Source organism: Ambystoma mexicanum, chromosome 11 (genome assembly GCF_040938575.1).
Source record: "Ambystoma mexicanum isolate Mex_15411 chromosome 11, UKY_AmexF1_1, whole genome shotgun sequence".
NCBI classification, from domain to species: domain Eukaryota; kingdom Metazoa; phylum Chordata; class Amphibia; order Caudata; family Ambystomatidae; genus Ambystoma; species Ambystoma mexicanum.
The window spans coordinates 1,121,788,736-1,121,808,098 of record NC_090934.1 but is presented as its reverse complement, the minus strand read 5'-3'; the positions used below and the strand labels follow the sequence as shown (position 1 = coordinate 1,121,808,098).

The following is a 19,363-nucleotide window of genomic DNA, read 5'->3' as shown; positions in this document are numbered from 1 at the left end:
AACACATTTTGCACCACAGATCAAACCTGAAATGGGTCTATAGGACCCACATTCCTGTTTATCCAGGTATTCCTTGTCAAGTACAAACATATGTGGTCAATGCATGTGTATTTGTTGCGCGCAATGGAATTAAAGCTATATTCCTCCAATTCCTGGGTCACCTCTCTCCACGCAACTATTAAGAAGCAATTTGGTATTAGAATCATCAAGGTACTTCTCGTCCGCTACTCCCTGCCCATCTTGACCTCATTAACTGCATGTATATCTACTTTGGGGTCCATCACCATGTTAAAATCCCACCCCCACAGATCAACAAGCCCTGCTTCCACTTAATCAGCTTGTCAAGGGCAGTTGCACAAAACCATATTTGTGCTGTGTTTCAGGCATAAATTACACTTAATGTCATAAGCAGGTCCCCTCTCTTACATTTTACTGCAAGCCATCTACCTCCCATCCCCCTTTTGACATATTTTATTTCTTACCTGAGAGACATTTTATATAGAATGCCCACCCCTCCTTTCTTCAGAGTGCTTGAGGACCATATAGTCCCCCACCTCCCCAACCATTATATTTTGATGTCAAATTCCTCCTCCAGGCAATCTATTCACATCTGAGATTACGTCCTGGTGCATAACCCCCCTTGCTCCCCTTACCCATAGCATCCCTCCCCTTTCTCCCCCTCACCCTTCCTACCCCCTTCCCCCTCATAACCGAGACGCCCTGTGGTAAAATCAGGGCCACACCGGTATAAGCCTCCTCCAACCCTTCTCCTCCATCAATTTCTTAACCACCATGATGATATCAGTGTCACTAATCAGTTAGTCTACTAATGTCCTTCTTGCAACTACATAAACTACAGACTACAAACCACAAACTACTCCCCAACCTAGCCCAGTTTCCCTCCTCCTTAATGCCATACGAGTGTTCACATCTAATCCCTCCCCCTCCCTTCAGTCCATCGCCCCCTCCCTTCTACAAACACTCCTTAACAACCAAATCCTGTCACCAGATCTCCTGTTGTGTCCCTACAGCTCATTTTCAGATCTTTGGGGTTGGAGTGTTCAATCTTTAGAACTTCCAGCCTCCCTCCCTTTTCCTCTGCCCCCAGTGGTACGAGGCCCCAAAGACCACAGGCAGGTGCTGGTTTCTGTGCTTGCTCAAGAACCTACTTCTCAGGGTCTCAGAGAGAGAGAGATACAAAAACTCCCTGAACCTCCTCTCTAGTGATGACACAGTAGTCTTCCCTGCCAATCTCAAAACTCAGGGCAAACGGATACCCTCATCATATTTCACTCCTCGTTCTCATACCCTGATTGTTATTCCCTGTAGAAGACATTTAAGGCAATGCAGTCTTTTAGAAATGTACCAGTAATTGTGCTAAATTCTTTTGGCTGAGAAGTAACTACTAGTGCCCCTTTTCAGCGTACTTCACTGGGAGGAAGTAACTATGATACTTTTTGGGAGGGTGGCCTCTGGCTGATTAGCTAACGAGCAAGCAGAAAGAGAAAAGCCAGACAAAGCATGCTGCCAGGCATTTGAACATCATTGAGAGTACCTAGGCCAACGAGCAATCATCCAGAGAACCTTTTGATGTCATAACAGTATCCATCAATACATCCTATAAAAGCTGGATTGGGAAGACTGCCCCAGGAAGAACAACATTAGGCTTCCAGGCATGGAAAGGTTCCTGAGTCCACTAGCCTTGAAGCATTTCTTGACAAGTTTATACTGAAGCTGTTTGTCAGCTCTCAGACATAATTGTCGATCAGTACATTGCACAACGTCCCAGGGACCAATTTAAGCGACGATCATGTGCATGCTTATATAACAAGGTGAAGTTAAAAATCTTTTCTGCGGCACATCGTCAGATGGAGGTCATGCATAAAGGGGCTCTTCTGGTGTTGTACCAGACTTTGAAAGGGTAGAGAGAGAAGACGCTCAGACATAAACATACTAAGTACAATCTTCTGCCCTCAGCCAGGCCCTGCATTGACTTTGATGGCAAGAGACAGTTCTTCAAGATCCAGAGGCTGCAATGCTGTTAAGAATATGCTGTCTACAAAACTATTGTTTTCACTGCAGAATTGTTAACAGTCCTTTTTCTTTAGGTAGTGGAAGAGTGGTGGGATTGCTGTGGTATAATGGTACAGTTAGATAACTACAGTAACAAAACGTGTGTGTATGTGTTGTTTTAGGTTGTTGTAGTGTTGGTCTTCCATATCATTTTCTTGTCCTATTGGGTGGGTTTCTGTTGTGATTTGTTGTTTTGACTGAGCTTGGGGCACAGTGTGGGCTTGTAGTTGCTTGTCATGGATGAGTACACAACTATTTATTGTTTTCTTAATGGGTGGGCTATGGCAGAGTTAATGTTACAGAACATTGATGCTCATCTTATTAGTTGAGCATCCTAAATTTGGGGTTGAGTTGCGTGGCTGCGCGTGCGGGTGGTTATGCAGGGGGGGTATTTTACCCTCATCGGGTAAGGTGTTTTATCACACAGGGTATTATGCAAATTACGTGTGTTACATTCTGGGGTACATAAGACACGCTGATGGATGGATGATATCATTTGCATTGTGTGGAATGTTAAAGCTATAAGTTGCAATATTAAGAAGCAGAGAATTTGTATTTGTTTAGAATTAACTCATACATTCAAAGACGGGGGTTTGGATCACACTTTCCAGGGGCGCTTCCGACATAATTTGAGCATGTGAAAGTATCGGAAAAAATTGTGAGGTCAAATGTTCTTTTCCTCCACTTAGATTGCTTTGTATATGGATAAGGGACATGAGAAAGTGGGCATCTGCAGGGTGAGTTTGAACGTAACTAATGGGATGCTCCTTTATTCCTTAGGGAAATGTTTCTTGGACTTCAATGTCCCTTTAGATTCGATGACCCCAAGAAGTTACATAATGATAATTTATGCACTTTTATGTGCCACGAATATCTTTACCCGAAATGTTTTTGTTGATGTTTCACGATGTTTCTGTTTAAACATTGCTGCAAAATAAAAGAAATATTAACAAGAAAAAAAGGTGTTTATCAATTATCAAAATTGCAGTGATTGGAATGGTCTGCCCTGATGCATAATCAGGGGTTTTCTCATGCATGCGTTGCCTGTAGTTAAGTTTATCTGTTTTGTCAGTAATTGTGTGATACAATGTGAATCTGTTTTTTTAATTTTAAATAATATCTGGAAGGTTAACAAGCATTTTTACTTAAATTAATGTTATGCTTTCCAAGACAACGTGTACCAAAAAGGCGCAAGAACCAAACGAAGCACCAATCTAGTAAAGTAATGTATTTCACTTGCGGGATTTCACACCATTAGAAGGCCACCTCATCTGAATTCTGACGTATTTTTGTTGATTTTATTTGACATTATAAATTCTGCATTTAATTTTCACAAGATGCATGTCGGGTCTGTATTCAATTAAAGAAATTACTACTTTTGTGACTAAATTTGTGTTTGTGTAATTTTCAGGTACCAAGGCCTCAAAGAGAGCTGTTGTCCTGCTTCTATCGACCTATTCACCTCGGTTCACCTTTGTAACAGTTATTGTGAAATGCTGGGGCTGAGGAAGTGCACTGACACGCTTCAAACTCCAGCAAAACCCAAGGGATCCAAAAGCCCATCCATGGGAAGGAAATCTGGATCCACCCAGTCCAGCCCACAGATCCCAAAGAAAAGCATGTCCAGCCCTCAGGGAACCCGTAAATCTGCTATAAGTCCTAAGACTTCAAGAAAATCTGCAGAAACAGGAGAGGTGCAACCATCTGTTAAGCACAAAGCTGTCGAAACATCAAAACTAGTTCGTTTACGATAAAAAACAGGCATTTTATGTAAAATTAAATGCAAAAGAGGTGACTGGAATGCTAAATTCAGGACTAAGACTTAAAATACATTTGAAAAAAACGTTCTTATCAAGCATCCTTACGGGAAATACAGAAAGTGTCCTCAGGCAAAATACACTACACAGTTATCATCATTAACTCTTGGACAATGCCTCCAACAACAGTGCATGGACTGTTGATAGTCCAGCATGCTGATGATGGAGTGGAAGGAATGACCATGACTATTGATTTTCTGATTCATATCTTGTAAATACTCTTTAACTCAGGCTGACACAGGATGATAACATCCTTTTATTTCAAGGGTACCACAGCTTGTGCCTATGAGTGTTTTTCACATGCTGCTGCAAAACCTTTATTAAACTGCTGCAATCTTCTACTTCGAATGGTAAGAGCTGGATGACGTACTACAGACACACAATTCATGAGGAAGTATTTGGAGATTTCACAAGCCTTTGCAGATTGTTGTGCAGATGACTCTCATTGCTGGAAGAAAAATACTTACAACAAAGTTGAATCAACTCTGCAGAACACAGGAGGGCAGTTATCCCCTCGCTGATCACTGTGATTCCTTTTTTATAGTTGCTGCTGTTGTGATTTTGGTGCTGTTGGATAAGTTGAACTGATAAGAATGTACATGCAGGGATATGATTAGCAGGTAACTGTCCTACCAATACTGTGTTATCGTAGTCTGCAACAAAGCCCTTTTCTCTCTGGCCTACAGGTATCAGCGGCTAACGAATAAAACCTACCGCCTTCTACTGTATAGAGTAGAAACTTGCCTCCTCATTTGGCTCATTTGCCAGTAGCTGGAAGTGCAATTCAATTCAATATTTTACACGGCAGCTGTAGTACAACCCACTGCACTTGTATTTTAGCATTTCCTGATCTAGGATTCATCACTTAAATAAAAGCATGTTGAGGTATGAGCATTTTCTCACTTTATGTTGTCAAGGAACCCATTTATATCCTTAGAAATAATATGTACAAAGTGGAAATGGTGATGCAGTGATCTATCTTGGCATGATTTCTTAGCACAAACACAAAAGATTGGAAGTCCTTAGCTTAAACCAGCTTTCCTTCACAGAAATATGGGTGCTTGGTCCGCAACAGAATCAGTGTCTAAAAGATCACTGGAAATGGAACGCTCGGCACTGAAATGTCAGTATTGCTCATGTACCTGTGCAGCTTTAAATTGGCTCCGTGGATTTTGAGTCGCCAGAGACCAAAGTGAAAAAACATCTATGCTAAATTAATCAGAAAAACCATTTACCCTTCATTTGTTTCATAGCAGAAATTGTTCAATATATTTGTCTGTTTCATTCTTAGAACAGCTGCATTGTATTCATGTTTTAAAAGAAAAATATTGTTACTTATGGCAGGCATAAGATACAGATGGTATGATGTCAGTTTACTTAAAATGTCATACTAACCGACTACGTGACTTTTATTTATAATCCAACATAATGGGTCCAATTGAGCAAGGACTAAATCACCAAACGAGGGGTATTATGAAGTCGGCAATTGACACACAGGAAAAAGTTGCATAATAGTCTAGGGTTTCTTGAAGTGAGAAATCTGATGCTGGTTTCCATCTAATGTAAAACAAGTACTGTTGACAGGCTTATTCATCTTCCAGTTCTGTAGAGAACAAAAGGGTATATGGAGTCGATACAAATGGGAAAATATAAAAAAAACAGAACTTTGACAAATCGCCATGCTATGAAGTCAAACAGCAAAAATAATAATTGTGGTACAGCACAAACACATCTAAGTGTTAGAATGTCCCCACTGTTGACTTACGAAACCGTTGGATGAGAGTAAAAACACGCCTGCAGTATTGTGTAATAGGTCAAATTAACCTATAACTTAGCAGTGGTCTTCATCATCCAGGACCAGTCTTGCCTTTTAAAGTCCTTGCTTGTGTGGAGAAGCTGTGCTCAAAAAGGCCAGTGTTACTACTCTTGACAGCAAAAACAAGAAAGACACTGATGGTAGACCGAACTCTCCTGCTTGTTTTTTTAATATTTCTATGAAGGTTCTGGCACAGGCCATCCAATCAGATTCTCCCTTTCCTTACCCCTTTTACTCTTGCAAGCAATTTCACAAAGTTTAGGCGTGTGGGCTGCAGTGGGGGGCAACTAACGAATGATACTGGGAATAATGTATTTGTAGATTTCACTTCCAGGGACACAATCATTTGTTCGTAAATGAGTATAATATATTTAGTTAAAACATTTCAGTGTGCTTTTTGAAGTACATTGTTGGGCAAGATACAGTTAAACGGACACATTGAACTCCATTGCATGTCCTCTTTTGCTAGTTTATCTCAGAAAGGGAAAACACAGCTTTGGCATGTCTGTATGTGATTACAGTGTGTGCCTTTAAGAGACTTGTGCTCGCAAATATGACAATGTACATTGTACCGCAACATGTTTTTATTTCTTTAGGATTCCTTGCAAACTTCCAGCACTCACGTCTGCAGCCTTTTCCCCAGAGTATCTGCTGAGTTTATGACAGCTGATGGCATCATAAATGGGCACTGCTTCTATGCCCAGAGTAGGTGAAATACGAAATAGTGTCCTCCACAGTGTTGAAGACAAGTGTGGACTTGATATCAAGTGAAGGACTTGATATCAAATGTATTTTTAAAAAACGTAAATTTGCAACGCAAGTGCAAATAATTGGGGCTTCTATTCAAGCAAATTTAGTATCTTCCATCCCTACCTCAAAATAGTTATGGGAAATCGGTTTTTTAACAAAAATCTTTAACACATCCGCCATGTTTCCCTAGAGAATGTTCCATGAGGGAACTGATGATTAGTGCATCATTTTCATAACTCAGTTGATTTATGTCATGTTGTCCACATTTAATATTTCATAAAGACTCGTCTGACTTGTACATTAGTTACGTAGAAAAAGTAGTTATCACCAACATCTCATAACAGTTCATCAATCAATGTGTAGCTTTTTTTGGAAACCTTTCCTTAAAAGCATTCCAGCACAAAACGTTTGTTTACTAAACCTCACAATACTAAATAATAACAGTCTTTTTAAATATCACACAGTTGACCTATATGAAAATAACGAATGCTTGACAAATAAAAATAAACATAAAAAACGCATAAAATCATCGTGACTTGCCAAACTATGGTGGTCTACTGCAGTGTTATACTGCACTTTCAGAGACCATGCCCAATGAATGTATTTCGCAAAGCCACCCATCATATATAGCAAAGCAGTTGATTTACAGTAAGTGAGTGCCTTATGCCTGGATCTGATGTTCGAGCTCAGAAATGTAAGCTTCAGCCAATACCTCCTCCGCCCGTCATAATATGGGCATTCTAACATGAACGATGTCTTCATCTGTTTGCATGCATGAAGGGAAACTTTACCATAATTCCCCTTTCCACTGGGCAATACAAGATGATAGTGGTAGAGTTCCGAGTCTTCATTTAACATAGAGCAATCTCATAAGCGTGGAACGCATTTGATCCAAGTAGCTTTGCAATCGGTTAGTCAATGTTACCTTCAAAAACGCAGAAGCAAGCTACCATGATCCTCACTGTTGGTGAATATCTATATAACATCAATCCTCAAACATTATTTGATAGTATTTAAACTAATTTCCACAGATTGTGTTGGATTAGCCCACAATGATTCCACCTTGATGTCAAGGAGAGGGCATTTCGCCATCTTTAGCCAAGGCAACAAGTACACACCCGGTTGGCTAATCACATCTGCAATGCGAATCACAAATTGTGCCAGTGATTACTTATATTGTATACCTGAAGGGGTGGTTTGATTGCGTTGCCTCCAAAGCACGTTGGGACATAGTTTATTATCCCTAAGTCCTTTCATAAGTATTTTAGAAATATATTCACGCAAGTGAAGGTTAACTTGTAGACATACTAGTAGTTCTTGACAAGGGAAATACAGATTTCTAAATATACATTTCTCACCAACCTGCTTTTTTCTTTAGATTACTTAATGAGTTTGCTAATACGATTATATTTCTTGCTCGATTGGACCTTTGCTATATTGAATTTCTGAAAGCCATTTTTCAACAAGTGTACCGTTGTGATCCTTTGATGAGATCTATGAGGAAGGTATTGATTTTATATATAAGAAAAGAATAAAACATTTTGTGTCAAAGTGCTTTTGCACTTTTGTTCTTAGTTCACCCTGAAATCAATAACATAATGCCATATGCAAATTCTGTGAGAAACATACCACTGGGATACACATTCGTTAGCTACCACTGAACTTTACACCCGTGTAGGGTTACTGTCAACATAATAACTGGGGTGCTAGGGAAAGATGGCATTTTCAATTGTTTGATCAGAGTAGATCAATTTCTAAACCATGGAGCTTGTATTCATCAAAACAAGGTACATGTGTCTTCCCTAAAAGGAGGCACACAGATACATGTTTCAGTGCTGCTGTGCATCATTAAGCAAAATAGGGTGATCTGAAATGTTTTTAAACCTCTGGTAGAAAACGCTGAACATTCTTTTTATTTATTTTCAGTTTTAGGACATTGGACAGGATATGTCCACTCCTCATCACCACGTTTTAAAACATCACTTTCCCATGTACAATGTTATTTTTTTAAACTGTTGCCATGCGAAAACCAATAGATTGGATACCTTCTACATTGCCCTAGCTCATACAAGTGCTGGCTTTTCTACAGAATGCTGTACTGTAGTGTATAAGAATGGCTATCTTGTATTAATGGAAAAAGTAGGCGCTTGACTGACATCACTGTCGGATTTTGCATTGTCCTCTGAAACCTTTCAAACTGTAATGATTGTGTGCAATTTTCTACTTGGGTCAATAGATGGCCAAATACCTTTTAGATACTGAACTCTATGCATCCCAAATACTGTTGTGTGCTACTATGCTGCCATGCATGAAATCAAGTTGACCATCTCCTTGTGATAAACAGTGATTTTTTTCATAGGACTATAGTTGACCGCATGCAATTCTTCATCTAATTGACCGTTTAGCCATAGACTGCTGCAAGGAAAGGTGTAGGTGCCCGACCCACTGTTCCACCAGAAGCAAGCCCTGTGGTATTTGGCCTGGATAGAATGGGGTGACACTTTCCGCTTACATCATGGTCTGTTAAATAACCCCCTGCCGTGGATCCAGGAGAGTAGCATGCACATCATAGCTGCCCACTTGACATAATGTTATGATCTGAGGCAAATAACCGAATTTCCAGTGCCTCAGTCTCTTATTTGCCAAAAAAGAGTGTTTAGAGATAGGTACCACCCACTACGCCTATTACTAAGCAATACATTATAATCATAGTTTTCTCCCGCACTTGTCAAAGAAAAACATTTGGTTTGAAGCATATCATTGATGTACACGGATCATTATCTTGCAGAGATCCTTATAATGATGTTACGGAATGGGCCCTACCAGATGACTCTTGATATTAGCTTGTTTGTTGTTTTGGGGTTTGGAACAAATGCCAAACTGTTCTGTGCTGTCTTAATAAAGGGAAGTAGTAGTGAGGTGAATTGTTTTCATGGAGCTGTGAGCAATGCATAATTATGCACTGTAGTCTGCTGCACATTCACATGTACAGTGCGCATTCGATCCCAGCCATATCTTTTCTCACGGTCTCGGGAGGATAGTTCAGGGGCAACATGCTCGCTTCGAAGCAAGACACACGAAGCACCGCAGGTTCGATCCCCAGGTCTGCACTTAGAAACCTGTGGGTTTTAGGCGCGTTATAAATAACCTATCATATCATGTCCCTTGTAAAAAGAGAACATTAATGCATAGTCTACTTTTAAATAATGATTAGGAAGTTATCTCTTTGTGTAAGTTGTTCTACATGTTCCTAGAATTTCTTTTAATAAAAATGCCACATGTAAAGCATGATGACTGTCATCATAGAGTTGAGGTTACTCTGATGGCCGCTTTCTTCAAATAGTCTGTGAATTTCAGAGCTGTCTTGTTTATTCATATTTGCTCACTTTGGTGTTGCAGTCACTTGTGACACATATATTAAAGTAAAGCCACTGAAAGAAGCCATTACATACTGACCCCTTATTTTGCCTTCTCTTTCAACGCTAACGTCTTAGGGGTGCGCAAAGGCAGCTGTTTATATCTCTGCTCCATTCCATCATTGATCTTATATCTCTGGTGTTTAGGCTAGGCACAGTAAGCTAGATGTTTAGTCACATGGCATGCTTCCTTAGGAAATGAATTTGACTTTAACATCGAAATGTTTATTTCAAATGTGTGAACATTTGTACTAGGTTTAATCAGTCAACACAAATACTACAGAGCAATTTTCTGAATCGATACAGAGTTAAACAAAACAGTTGCCTTGCAAAGAATCAGGTAGAGGATGAAACATTTCTACAGACATGCTTTTCAGCCTTTGTAGTTAAAAACAGCATTAGCAATACTTGAAGCCATAGCAGTAGAGCAGTAATACCCGTCTTCCACGTTTAAAGACCCAATGCCAAATAATCATATTTGACTATCTCAATATCTTAGTTAAAATCAACCAAACACCCACTGCAGACTATGGGGGTCATTACGACCCAGGCGGTAAGTACGCCAACTTTACCACCATGGTGTAAACTACATTTACACCATGGTGGATGGCGGATTTACCGCCCCATTCCAAGGTGAGTGGGGCGGTAAATCCCCATTTCCCATTTACCCTTCCCCATTCCCATTTTTGCCCCATAGGGCATAATGGGAGTGGGGAAGGCGCTAATTACGGCACCGTAATTTACGGTGCCGTAATTAGCACCAAGGCGGGTTAGCGCCATGGGTTTTAACGGCTGCTAAAAGCAGCCGTTAAAATTGGAATCAGGCGTTAAGGGTTAACAACGGCGTTAACCCTTAACGCCTGAGTTGTAATGAATCCCTATGTTAAGTGTTAACAAACTCCACAAAAATATAGAGTTGAGTAGCTTCTGGGCTCTTAATGGTGCACAATGAGGTATCAATTCAATGTATGTCGGTTGTAAATATCAATTGAGGCAGCTCGGATTAGCCTAAATTAATGCACACCAAACATCTTTGGTGCCACCTTCTGCAATAGTAGAGCATGTCTTAAGGTGGGAAGTTCAGCGTCCTGCCAGTCCACAATTTCTTGTGAATATATGCCTTGAAAAGTGCACTTAAGTGGTGGTATATAATGAGTCATTAAATAAGTGAAAACATACAGGTGTCCCAATCTTTTATGGAACATTATTTTTGTATCATATCGTATTTATTTGAAGAACAGACATGTCGTTCAGAAATGACTTACAATAACACATTTACAGATGGCAAGGTGTTCTCACAAAGGGTACAGGCACAACAGCACAAATATGAGAACAAGTGGTGAGCAACTTCATAAGAGTGTAAAAAGTGGGACATACACCAGAGAAAACAAAAGGAAAAAATGTGTATATAAGAAAACAGGTGACTTAGAAAGGTAACATTAACTTAAGGAGATAAGTGCATAAAACTAAAGAGGAGTATTATTTAAGCATAGAAAATTACATTATTAAGCATTGCTGGAAGCAGTTATGGGGTCAGGCAGAGAGGGTGATAAGTCACTTTCAGGGGAATTCTGTCTTGGGATTTAAGGCTTTAAAAATAAAGTGAAAAAACTGTACACATTATGGATTCAATAAAATCAAAGCTTCCAAAATGGCATCTGATAGACAATGAGAGCAAAGCTTGAGTTATCTGTGGTGTCACTTGGAACCCCAAGGTGCAATAGACCCTGTAGTTGAAAGGCACCCAGACATAACTTTATATTGTGCATGGTCCCACAGTGTCAGTTTTCCACACACGTTGTGCTGTTCCCATGGACTAGCATTTCAAGTGTGAAGAGAGGAGGCACTGGGGCTGAGGGGGCAAATTAATGTTTGGGGGAACTGGGCTTTATCTGCTTCCCAAGGATCTCAAGAGACCCAGGCGAAAACAGGCAATGCTGTATTCCTCTGCCGTGACATGACACTAGTTAATTATGAACCCCATTACCCTCTGCTGTGATGTGAAGAAAGCAGCAGGATGTGACATTTTCAAAAGGAAAAGTGGTGAATGGCTTTCTACGAGAACCATACACAATAACCTGGTCCGTGCTGTCTGTGAGATCAAGTAGTCTCAAAGTAACAGGATGCTTTAGGCAGCAAACTGCAGGCGGAAAAAAAGAATAAGGAAACTGGCCACATAGAGAGTCAAAATGTGTTAAAAGTTGTTGACTGCACAACAATTAAAAAATCATTTTAATAAAAGCATGTTTGAAACGATCTGCTATAGCGGATTGAACGTAGTTTTCTCTGGTAACGCAACATGCTGGGATATGAAAATGTTTGAAAAGAAAACAGGTCTATGGAAAGTAGGCACAGGTTTTGCAAGTGCTAGGTTTCCTAGATGGGATGTTTGGTGATCCTACCACTTTATTGTTCCCGACGAAAAGAGGTCCCAGAATTTGCTTTATGAACATTTAAAGAAAACATTGTAGTCTGTTTTGAGTTATTTTCCACTAATAAAAGTTCATATGCAATATAGACGCTGTCAATTTCAGGAGTGTGCTCTCTGCAATGGGACGATAACCCCATTCAGCATGCCAACATGATCGACATGTGACTTACATTTAGATGCCATGACATGCTTTCTAATCACAGAAGCTACATTTGAAGCTTCCAAGAATAAAATAAATCTCTAAACCACTGTATTTTATGCTTTGTATTTAACTTTTTAATAGCGCACAACCGGCAACCGGACTGTCAACCAAAGTAGTGTACAGTAGTATATACATAGATTACAAAGACAATTAAACAGATGGGTGTAAAGGAGAAAGCAGAGCACTTAAGCAGAATTATTTCGCCTCACATATTGGTGGCACGTGCATTTGAATGCATATTTGGCTGCCGCATGTTTAGAAAGTAAGTGGGTCCAGGTGGGTTAAGCGCATTAGTATTCTCTTTGGGAAAAGCTGAAACCTGTCTCATAGATGTCACTCAACTACATAAAGTATGTGGAAAAATAGAAAGATAGTCCAGTTAATGGAGACATTTTTCGATGGAATAGGGGAGATGGCAGCCTAAAAAGCAGAACGTTTCAGTAGTGTATGGTGGAGGGACTGCTTGAAAGTTTTTGACACAGTACAGACATATTCTGAGTGAAGGCAAACTTTTGAAATGGTTGTATCGTCTCTATATTTGGCAGAGTAGCCTTGCCTTTCACTACTGACCAGGCACACCCTATGCATTGGAAAAATGTGCTAGAACAGAAGGGGAAGGGACATTAATTTAGCCTATATTGTTCAACTGGCTATGCTGGTTAAGTAATGGGACTCACGGGAGGAGAATAGTTTGAGCCATGCATACGGTTGGCAAGCCATGCTGTTTAACTTGTGCAGTCCTACATATGCCTTTTCAGTCCCACAATGACTGGCTCCAGGGTACGGGATGTGTTCCTCAGTCCTAGTTCATATGTAGTCTTGAATATAGTAAACAAGGTCATTAAACGTGGAGAGTGGAAGCAGTGTACAACTACCACTAGTGCAGCAGCCCGTTTTATCCCAAACCTGAGCAGTCATACTGGCAGTCAAACTGTTTAAATATGAACACTTTTGCATAGCTCATAATTCATATCGGTGCAGCATTTGCCAGCTGCAGTTGTTGCCAGTTATTTAACACAGTTGGAGTGTAAATGCCATCACATTGATTCATGTTTTTTTTTTATTCACAGGATGAACATGCTTGTATTGTTTTTATTTAAATAACAAAGTTAAATTAAACTGTTTGCTGTAAAACGTCACAGTAGCAAATCCTGCTTAGCCTGCATAAAAAGTATTTGTAAGGACTCCATTTATATGAAGGCCCGCTCCATATGCCCCATGTCAAAGAAATAGAATGCACAACTTGTAGTTGTGTTTGTTTTTAATTTTTCTGCTGTGCTGTATTGTCATTAACATGAAACCCTACATGCCATTTTGTTGCGAATAAAGTTTATCATACCAAAATGTATGTTGACGTGGAAGAATAAATGTGACAACTACTTGGTATGTGATTGGAGGAAACTGGCACGAATAATGGGTACTGCTCTGCTGTATTCCCATGTTGTCATTCAAGTTGGGCTCAGCACTCAAACAGACCAGCTGTGGATCCATAGTGGTGCATCTAACAGGACAGGAACAGGGATAGATAGTTTACAAGACAGACACCGGCCATCTTATCATACCCAGCTCAGGCCCCCTACTGACACCAATGGAACATTCACTCACAGACCCACTCAACATTCTCCTGAGCTGCTCATCATTCATGCATCAACATTCTAATAGCAAGCACTCCTGGCCAGTGACAATACATGACTTACAACACAACAGTATGTTATCAGAGGAAACTGGCACGAATAATGGCTACTGCTCTGCTACCTATTAATGACCTAATTTTTTCCTGAAATGAGTATACAAGTCATTGCGATTAATGGGGAGTTTTAAGTTATTTGGGCAAGGAGAAACAAAATGAAGAGTCACTGTTTTACAAATGTTATGCTCTGTTATGTTATTGGGCATTTGTATAGCGTCTTATGTACCGTTGGTATGATCTCAAAGCGCTGTGGATTGGGCACCCTCGGGGACCATAGTCCAGATCAGTGGCGAGAGTAGGGTAGTAAATAGTACCTGTGTGCACTCAGTATGTTTGCAGCCATTGTGGTTTGCGTGGTGTGTAGTTGCATTCTAATGCTAGATGTGGTGCAGTGATTGTGTGAGATCAGTATGTAAGGTGTTTCTCCCAGGTTTTTTTTCCTTGTCTGTAGGAATGAGTGAGTCGCTACCTGTAGGAGACCTGAGCCTAGGAGTCTAACACATCACTGCACACATGTGCAAAAAAGAAAAATGGAAAACCAAAGGGGGGGGCTCATGAGGGCCTAGAGTAGATCAGGCCTGAGGACTGAAAGCTGTACTGTTGCCCCTGGCTTAATAAACAAACACAGTCTTACTTCTTCTTTTAAGCGTGAGCCGCTTTCGTTTATGTAATGGAATCTGTTAAACCATTCCTACATACACTGGAAAAATATTACATTACAGTGCTCCTAGCAGAGGGGCTCCCTTCTAGTACATGAAAAAAACAACTCTTTAGAGTTCTCATTTCATCATTTTCGCTAACATTACATACACCTTTGTTGCCATAATATTGTAGTAGGTCTTGGGGTGGCACCTGGGAACATGCACATTCACATTTGGTAAATACCTACGCAGTTATATCAGTGGGATCACCTGAGAACAAACGCATTCACATTTGGTAAATAAATACTCAATTATAACAGTGGGATCACCTGAGAACAAACGCATTCACTTTTGTTGAATGAAGAATCAATTCTGTCAGTGGCGTACCGGAGAACAGGCGTTTTCACATGTGGTAAATAAATAATCAATTCGGTCAGTGGTGTCACCTGAGAACAAGCGTTTTCACATTTGGTAAATAAATAATCAATTCTGCCAAAGGCGTCATCTGAGAACAAGCATTTTCACATCTGGTAAATAAATTCAATTCTGTCAGTGGCGTACCTGAGAACAAGCGTTTTCACATGTAAATAAATAATCAATTCTGTCAGTGGCGTCACCTGAGAATAGGCGTTTTCACATGTGGTAAATAAATAATCAATTCTGTCAGTGGCGTCACCTGAGAACAAACGCATTCACATTTGGTAAATAAATAATCAATTCTGCCAGAGGCATACCTGAGAACAGGCGTTTTCACATGTGGTAAATAAATAATCAATTCTGTCAGTGGCGTCACCTGAGAACAAGCGTTTTCACATTTGTTAAATAAATAATCAATTCTGCCTATGGCGTCATCTGAGAACAAGCATTTTCACATGTGTTAAATAAATTCAATTCTGCCAGTGGCGTACCTGAGAACAAGCGTTTTCACATGTTGTAAATAAATAATCAATTCTGTTGTCAGTGGCGTCACCTGAGAACAAGCATTTTGACATGTGATAAATTAATCATCAATTATGTCAGTGGCGTACCTGAGAACAAGCGTTTTCACATGTGGTAAATAAATAATCAGTTCTGTCAAGCCAGCGTCCCCTGAATACTGGTAGAAACTCCCAGCACTGGGCATACAACACTAGCACACCAAACACACCATTCACCCAGTCAGGCCCCCGGACCACTATCCTCCTCTACCCTGAACTAGGCCAGGTGCCTTGGATAGGTCCTACCGGGAATTGCTTGTTGGTGTATAGGGGAGAGTGAGCATAAAGGTATGTGTGAGTGTCTGTGTGCAGCATGCCTTGCCAGATTCCTCACCTGATTCAAGAGCCTGTTCCCTTGAAGGTGGAACAAATTCCACCTCCAAAAAGAAAGCCCAATGAAGCTTCAGAGCATAGTTGATACTTTGCACTGCGTAAAGGAGTTCAGGGCATCAATTCCCAGACAGATCAGGGTAGCATCACTTGATCAGAGACCACATCGCGTGCCCGGTGGACGACAAGATCAAGCCCAATCATATTGTTTGAACATAAGTGCAATGAGGCCCTGGGTTTGTAGTTCTGCACATTAATTCCCAGATAAGTTAGATCAAACAAGGAGTGACACCTTCTGGACTGATGGCGTAGTGCATACTTGGAGGAAGATAATCATCAGTCTCAGCCATGGCGTAAGAACAAAGTGCTATTAGGATTCGGGTTTGGAGTCTTGGGCATTAGTTTCCTAATAGAGATAATCATCTCCGAGTCTGAGAGCGTAGTTAATGCCTGGTGGAGGACACTCAGCAAGCCCAGTCATATCTTAAGAGCACAAGTGCTACTATGTCTCAGATTTAGAGTCTTGGACATTACATTTGTAGAGTGGTTTAGGGTGGCAGAGTCAGCTTATAATCGCATTGGAGTATCTGGGCGTTTATTTCCGAGCCTGTAGGAGGCGGCAGGATCCTAGCATTTAAATTAATTGATCACTAAGGCTGGCTTCCGTGTCCCGGTTGTTCTTACCTCCCTGTATTGATGCAGTTCCAAGTCATTCATGGCCATTGGTGGTAGGTTGAGTGACCAAAACAGTCCCTTACATAATTGTAGGGAAAGAGCCGGGTTTTGCGTGCTTTCCGGAAAGCCATGTGGTCTTGGCTATGTCGAATGTAGGGAGGCAGTGAGTTACACAATGTTGATGCCAGGGTTGAGTAGGCTGACCCTCCAATCCTGGCAGAATTGGAGGCGGGAACCACTAGAAGGAGGGCAATGTTTGACCTTAAGGTGCTGGTTGGGAGGTAAGGCATAATCCTTTCTTGTAGGTATATTTGGGAGGCTTTCTGCGCCACTCAGTGAGTTGTGTACAAGATTTTGAAGGTGGCACTTCGTCCAATTGTGAGCCAGTTTAGGGTACAGAGAGCAGGTGAGATGTGATCCCTTCATCCCAGTGCAAGAAGCAGTCTGGCAGCCAAGGTTTGGACTCTTTGGAGTTTGTTTAGTTGGTAGGCAGGTGTGCTCAAGGAGAGGGAGTTTGCATAGTCAAGTCTACACATGGGAATGGACATAATTGCAGCTAGTCTATTGGGGTAGGTGAGGTAAGGGAAGATGTGCTTCAGAAGCCTATGGTGGAAGTGAAAGGATTTGGACACATTATTGATGTGGTGAGACAGGGTTTGGGCAGAGTCCATTTTGAAGCCAAGGTTTTTGACACTGGTGGAGGTAGAAGGGAGAGGGGCAGTGCCGAGGGAGGATGGCCATGTAGGCAGTGGTAGGAATAGGGCTGTATTGCTGCACCCCTTGATCTCATTTTTCCCTGGGTTCATGTTAAGACGGATTTCTGAACTCTGTCCTGGTGGCGCAGAAGTTCAGAAGGCCAACCTAATTACTTGGAACAGGGTAACCTCTGGACGAGCCAGACCAATCAAGGTAGCGATCACGGCGGTCAAGACTAGGTCTCAAGAGGGGTGAGGGTGCCTGAAAGCCCACAATGAGCACACAAAGCAAGGACACTTACAAACTACTCCAAACAGGTGTTATTTTAAAAATATATACAGATTTATTCCAAGGCCTTTAAAACAATGACCGTAGCGAGAAAATCACAATATAACAATAGTAAACCAACACATACCATACCAATACAATATATATACAAATACAACAAGTCTCAAGCGTTAGATGCACAAAATGTGTAGTCCACCTAAAAGGGAAGGAAAACAGGCAGTGCGAAATAATGCTTAGACCCAGTTCGCCTTCAGAGGCACCTAACTAAAAGGAAGTCCGAGCCCTGCGAAGAGTGGAGCCTTGTGCTCAAAAGTACCTGCACACGCTGGTGCCAACGGGCAAAAGGGGAGTCTCTTCGAGGGAAATCAGGCAGTTCAGTTTAGTGCACAAATGAAGAAGAACAAGTTCCGCGACTCAAGCGCAGCCTCCACTGTGGGCAGAAGCAGAGCGCGAGTACGGAAAAGGGTGCTGTTTTGACACAGCGGGGGAAAGCTATGGGCTCCTGCAGGAGGACGACCAGTTCCTAGCTATGCTACTCACCGGTCCCCAATGCAAGCAGACCCAGGCTTCTCCGCGTCAGTTTCAGTAGCTGGCAGGTTCAGAAGAGCAGGGAGCGTCTCGTCGTCGTGTTGAGTCTGCAGCAGCAGAGTTGAGTAAAAGACGTCCCAATCAAAGAAACCCGCACAGTTTGTTACCACAGCAGGGCAACGGAGCGGCCGTGTGTATCTGAGCCAAATGTACACTACTCACTTCAGACCTGGGAACGCCAAGTGTACGAAGCGTGTGAGAGTGACAAGGACTCGAAATACAACACAACCTGGCGGCGGTTACAGAGCAAGACTCCCGTGTAAGCTGGTCAGTCTACTGGATGGCCCAGAGACGCTTCCGAAGGCTTACGAGCAGGAGATGGTGAAGATGCCGGGAATAGCTGTTCCCGCTATTCCAAGGGTCGAAGTACCAGTACAGGCCTTCTGGTTCGATCAAAGGTGAAAAGGGTTTCACAAGGCGACAGCAGTGCAGAGGAGCAGTCCTTCAGCGGGTCACCAGCGATTCCTCGGTTCAGCCTCTTGGTTGCAGGATACTTGGCTCCTGTATTCCTTCGTTCGTGAGAACTCAGGAGATCGACATGGTAGTGGTGTTTCCAGCCCCCTCTTATCCACGGTTCCCTTCGCGCCAAAACGGAGGGGACCCAATGGGAGATCCGCTCATCAACACTCGCACCATTCGTGGACCAATCATGGACCACGGTCGTCCCAGGCATTCACACCACCCTAGACTCTCTGGCACCCAGGATGTGTATTGGGACCAGACATCCCAGCCCACATCCTGGAGGCACACACAAGACATGTAGAAGCCTGCGAAAGCATCCGTGTTTCGCGGGAAAGTACATGCCCAAATAAGGAAGGCCCCGGGTCGGCTCGACATGGGGAAGGTGAAGGGAGCAAGACGGTCAGCGGACAGGACAAAGGAGCCTCGTGGTCTGGCCATTTTGGGAGCCAGGCCACCATTTTGGGTTAAGCGCGAGAAACGCGCTTAGAACGCCAAAAGGAGCTCAAAACAC

General features: G+C 41.8%; 1 protein-coding gene across 2 annotated transcripts in view; it reads left to right on the top strand.

The window, feature by feature from the left end:
- Positions 1 to 13,849, top strand: part of ALPK3 (alpha kinase 3) — a 1,238,914-nt gene extending 1,225,065 nt beyond the window's left edge. For both annotated transcript variants that reach the window (XM_069624457.1, XM_069624456.1), the window contains one exon: positions 3,485 to 13,849. In XM_069624457.1, coding sequence (XP_069480558.1) covers positions 3,485 to 3,827 — 343 coding nt within the window. In that variant the 3' untranslated portion in view covers positions 3,828 to 13,849. The remainder of the gene's footprint in view (positions 1 to 3,484) is intronic.
- Positions 13,850 to 19,363: the final 5,514 nt, after the last annotated feature.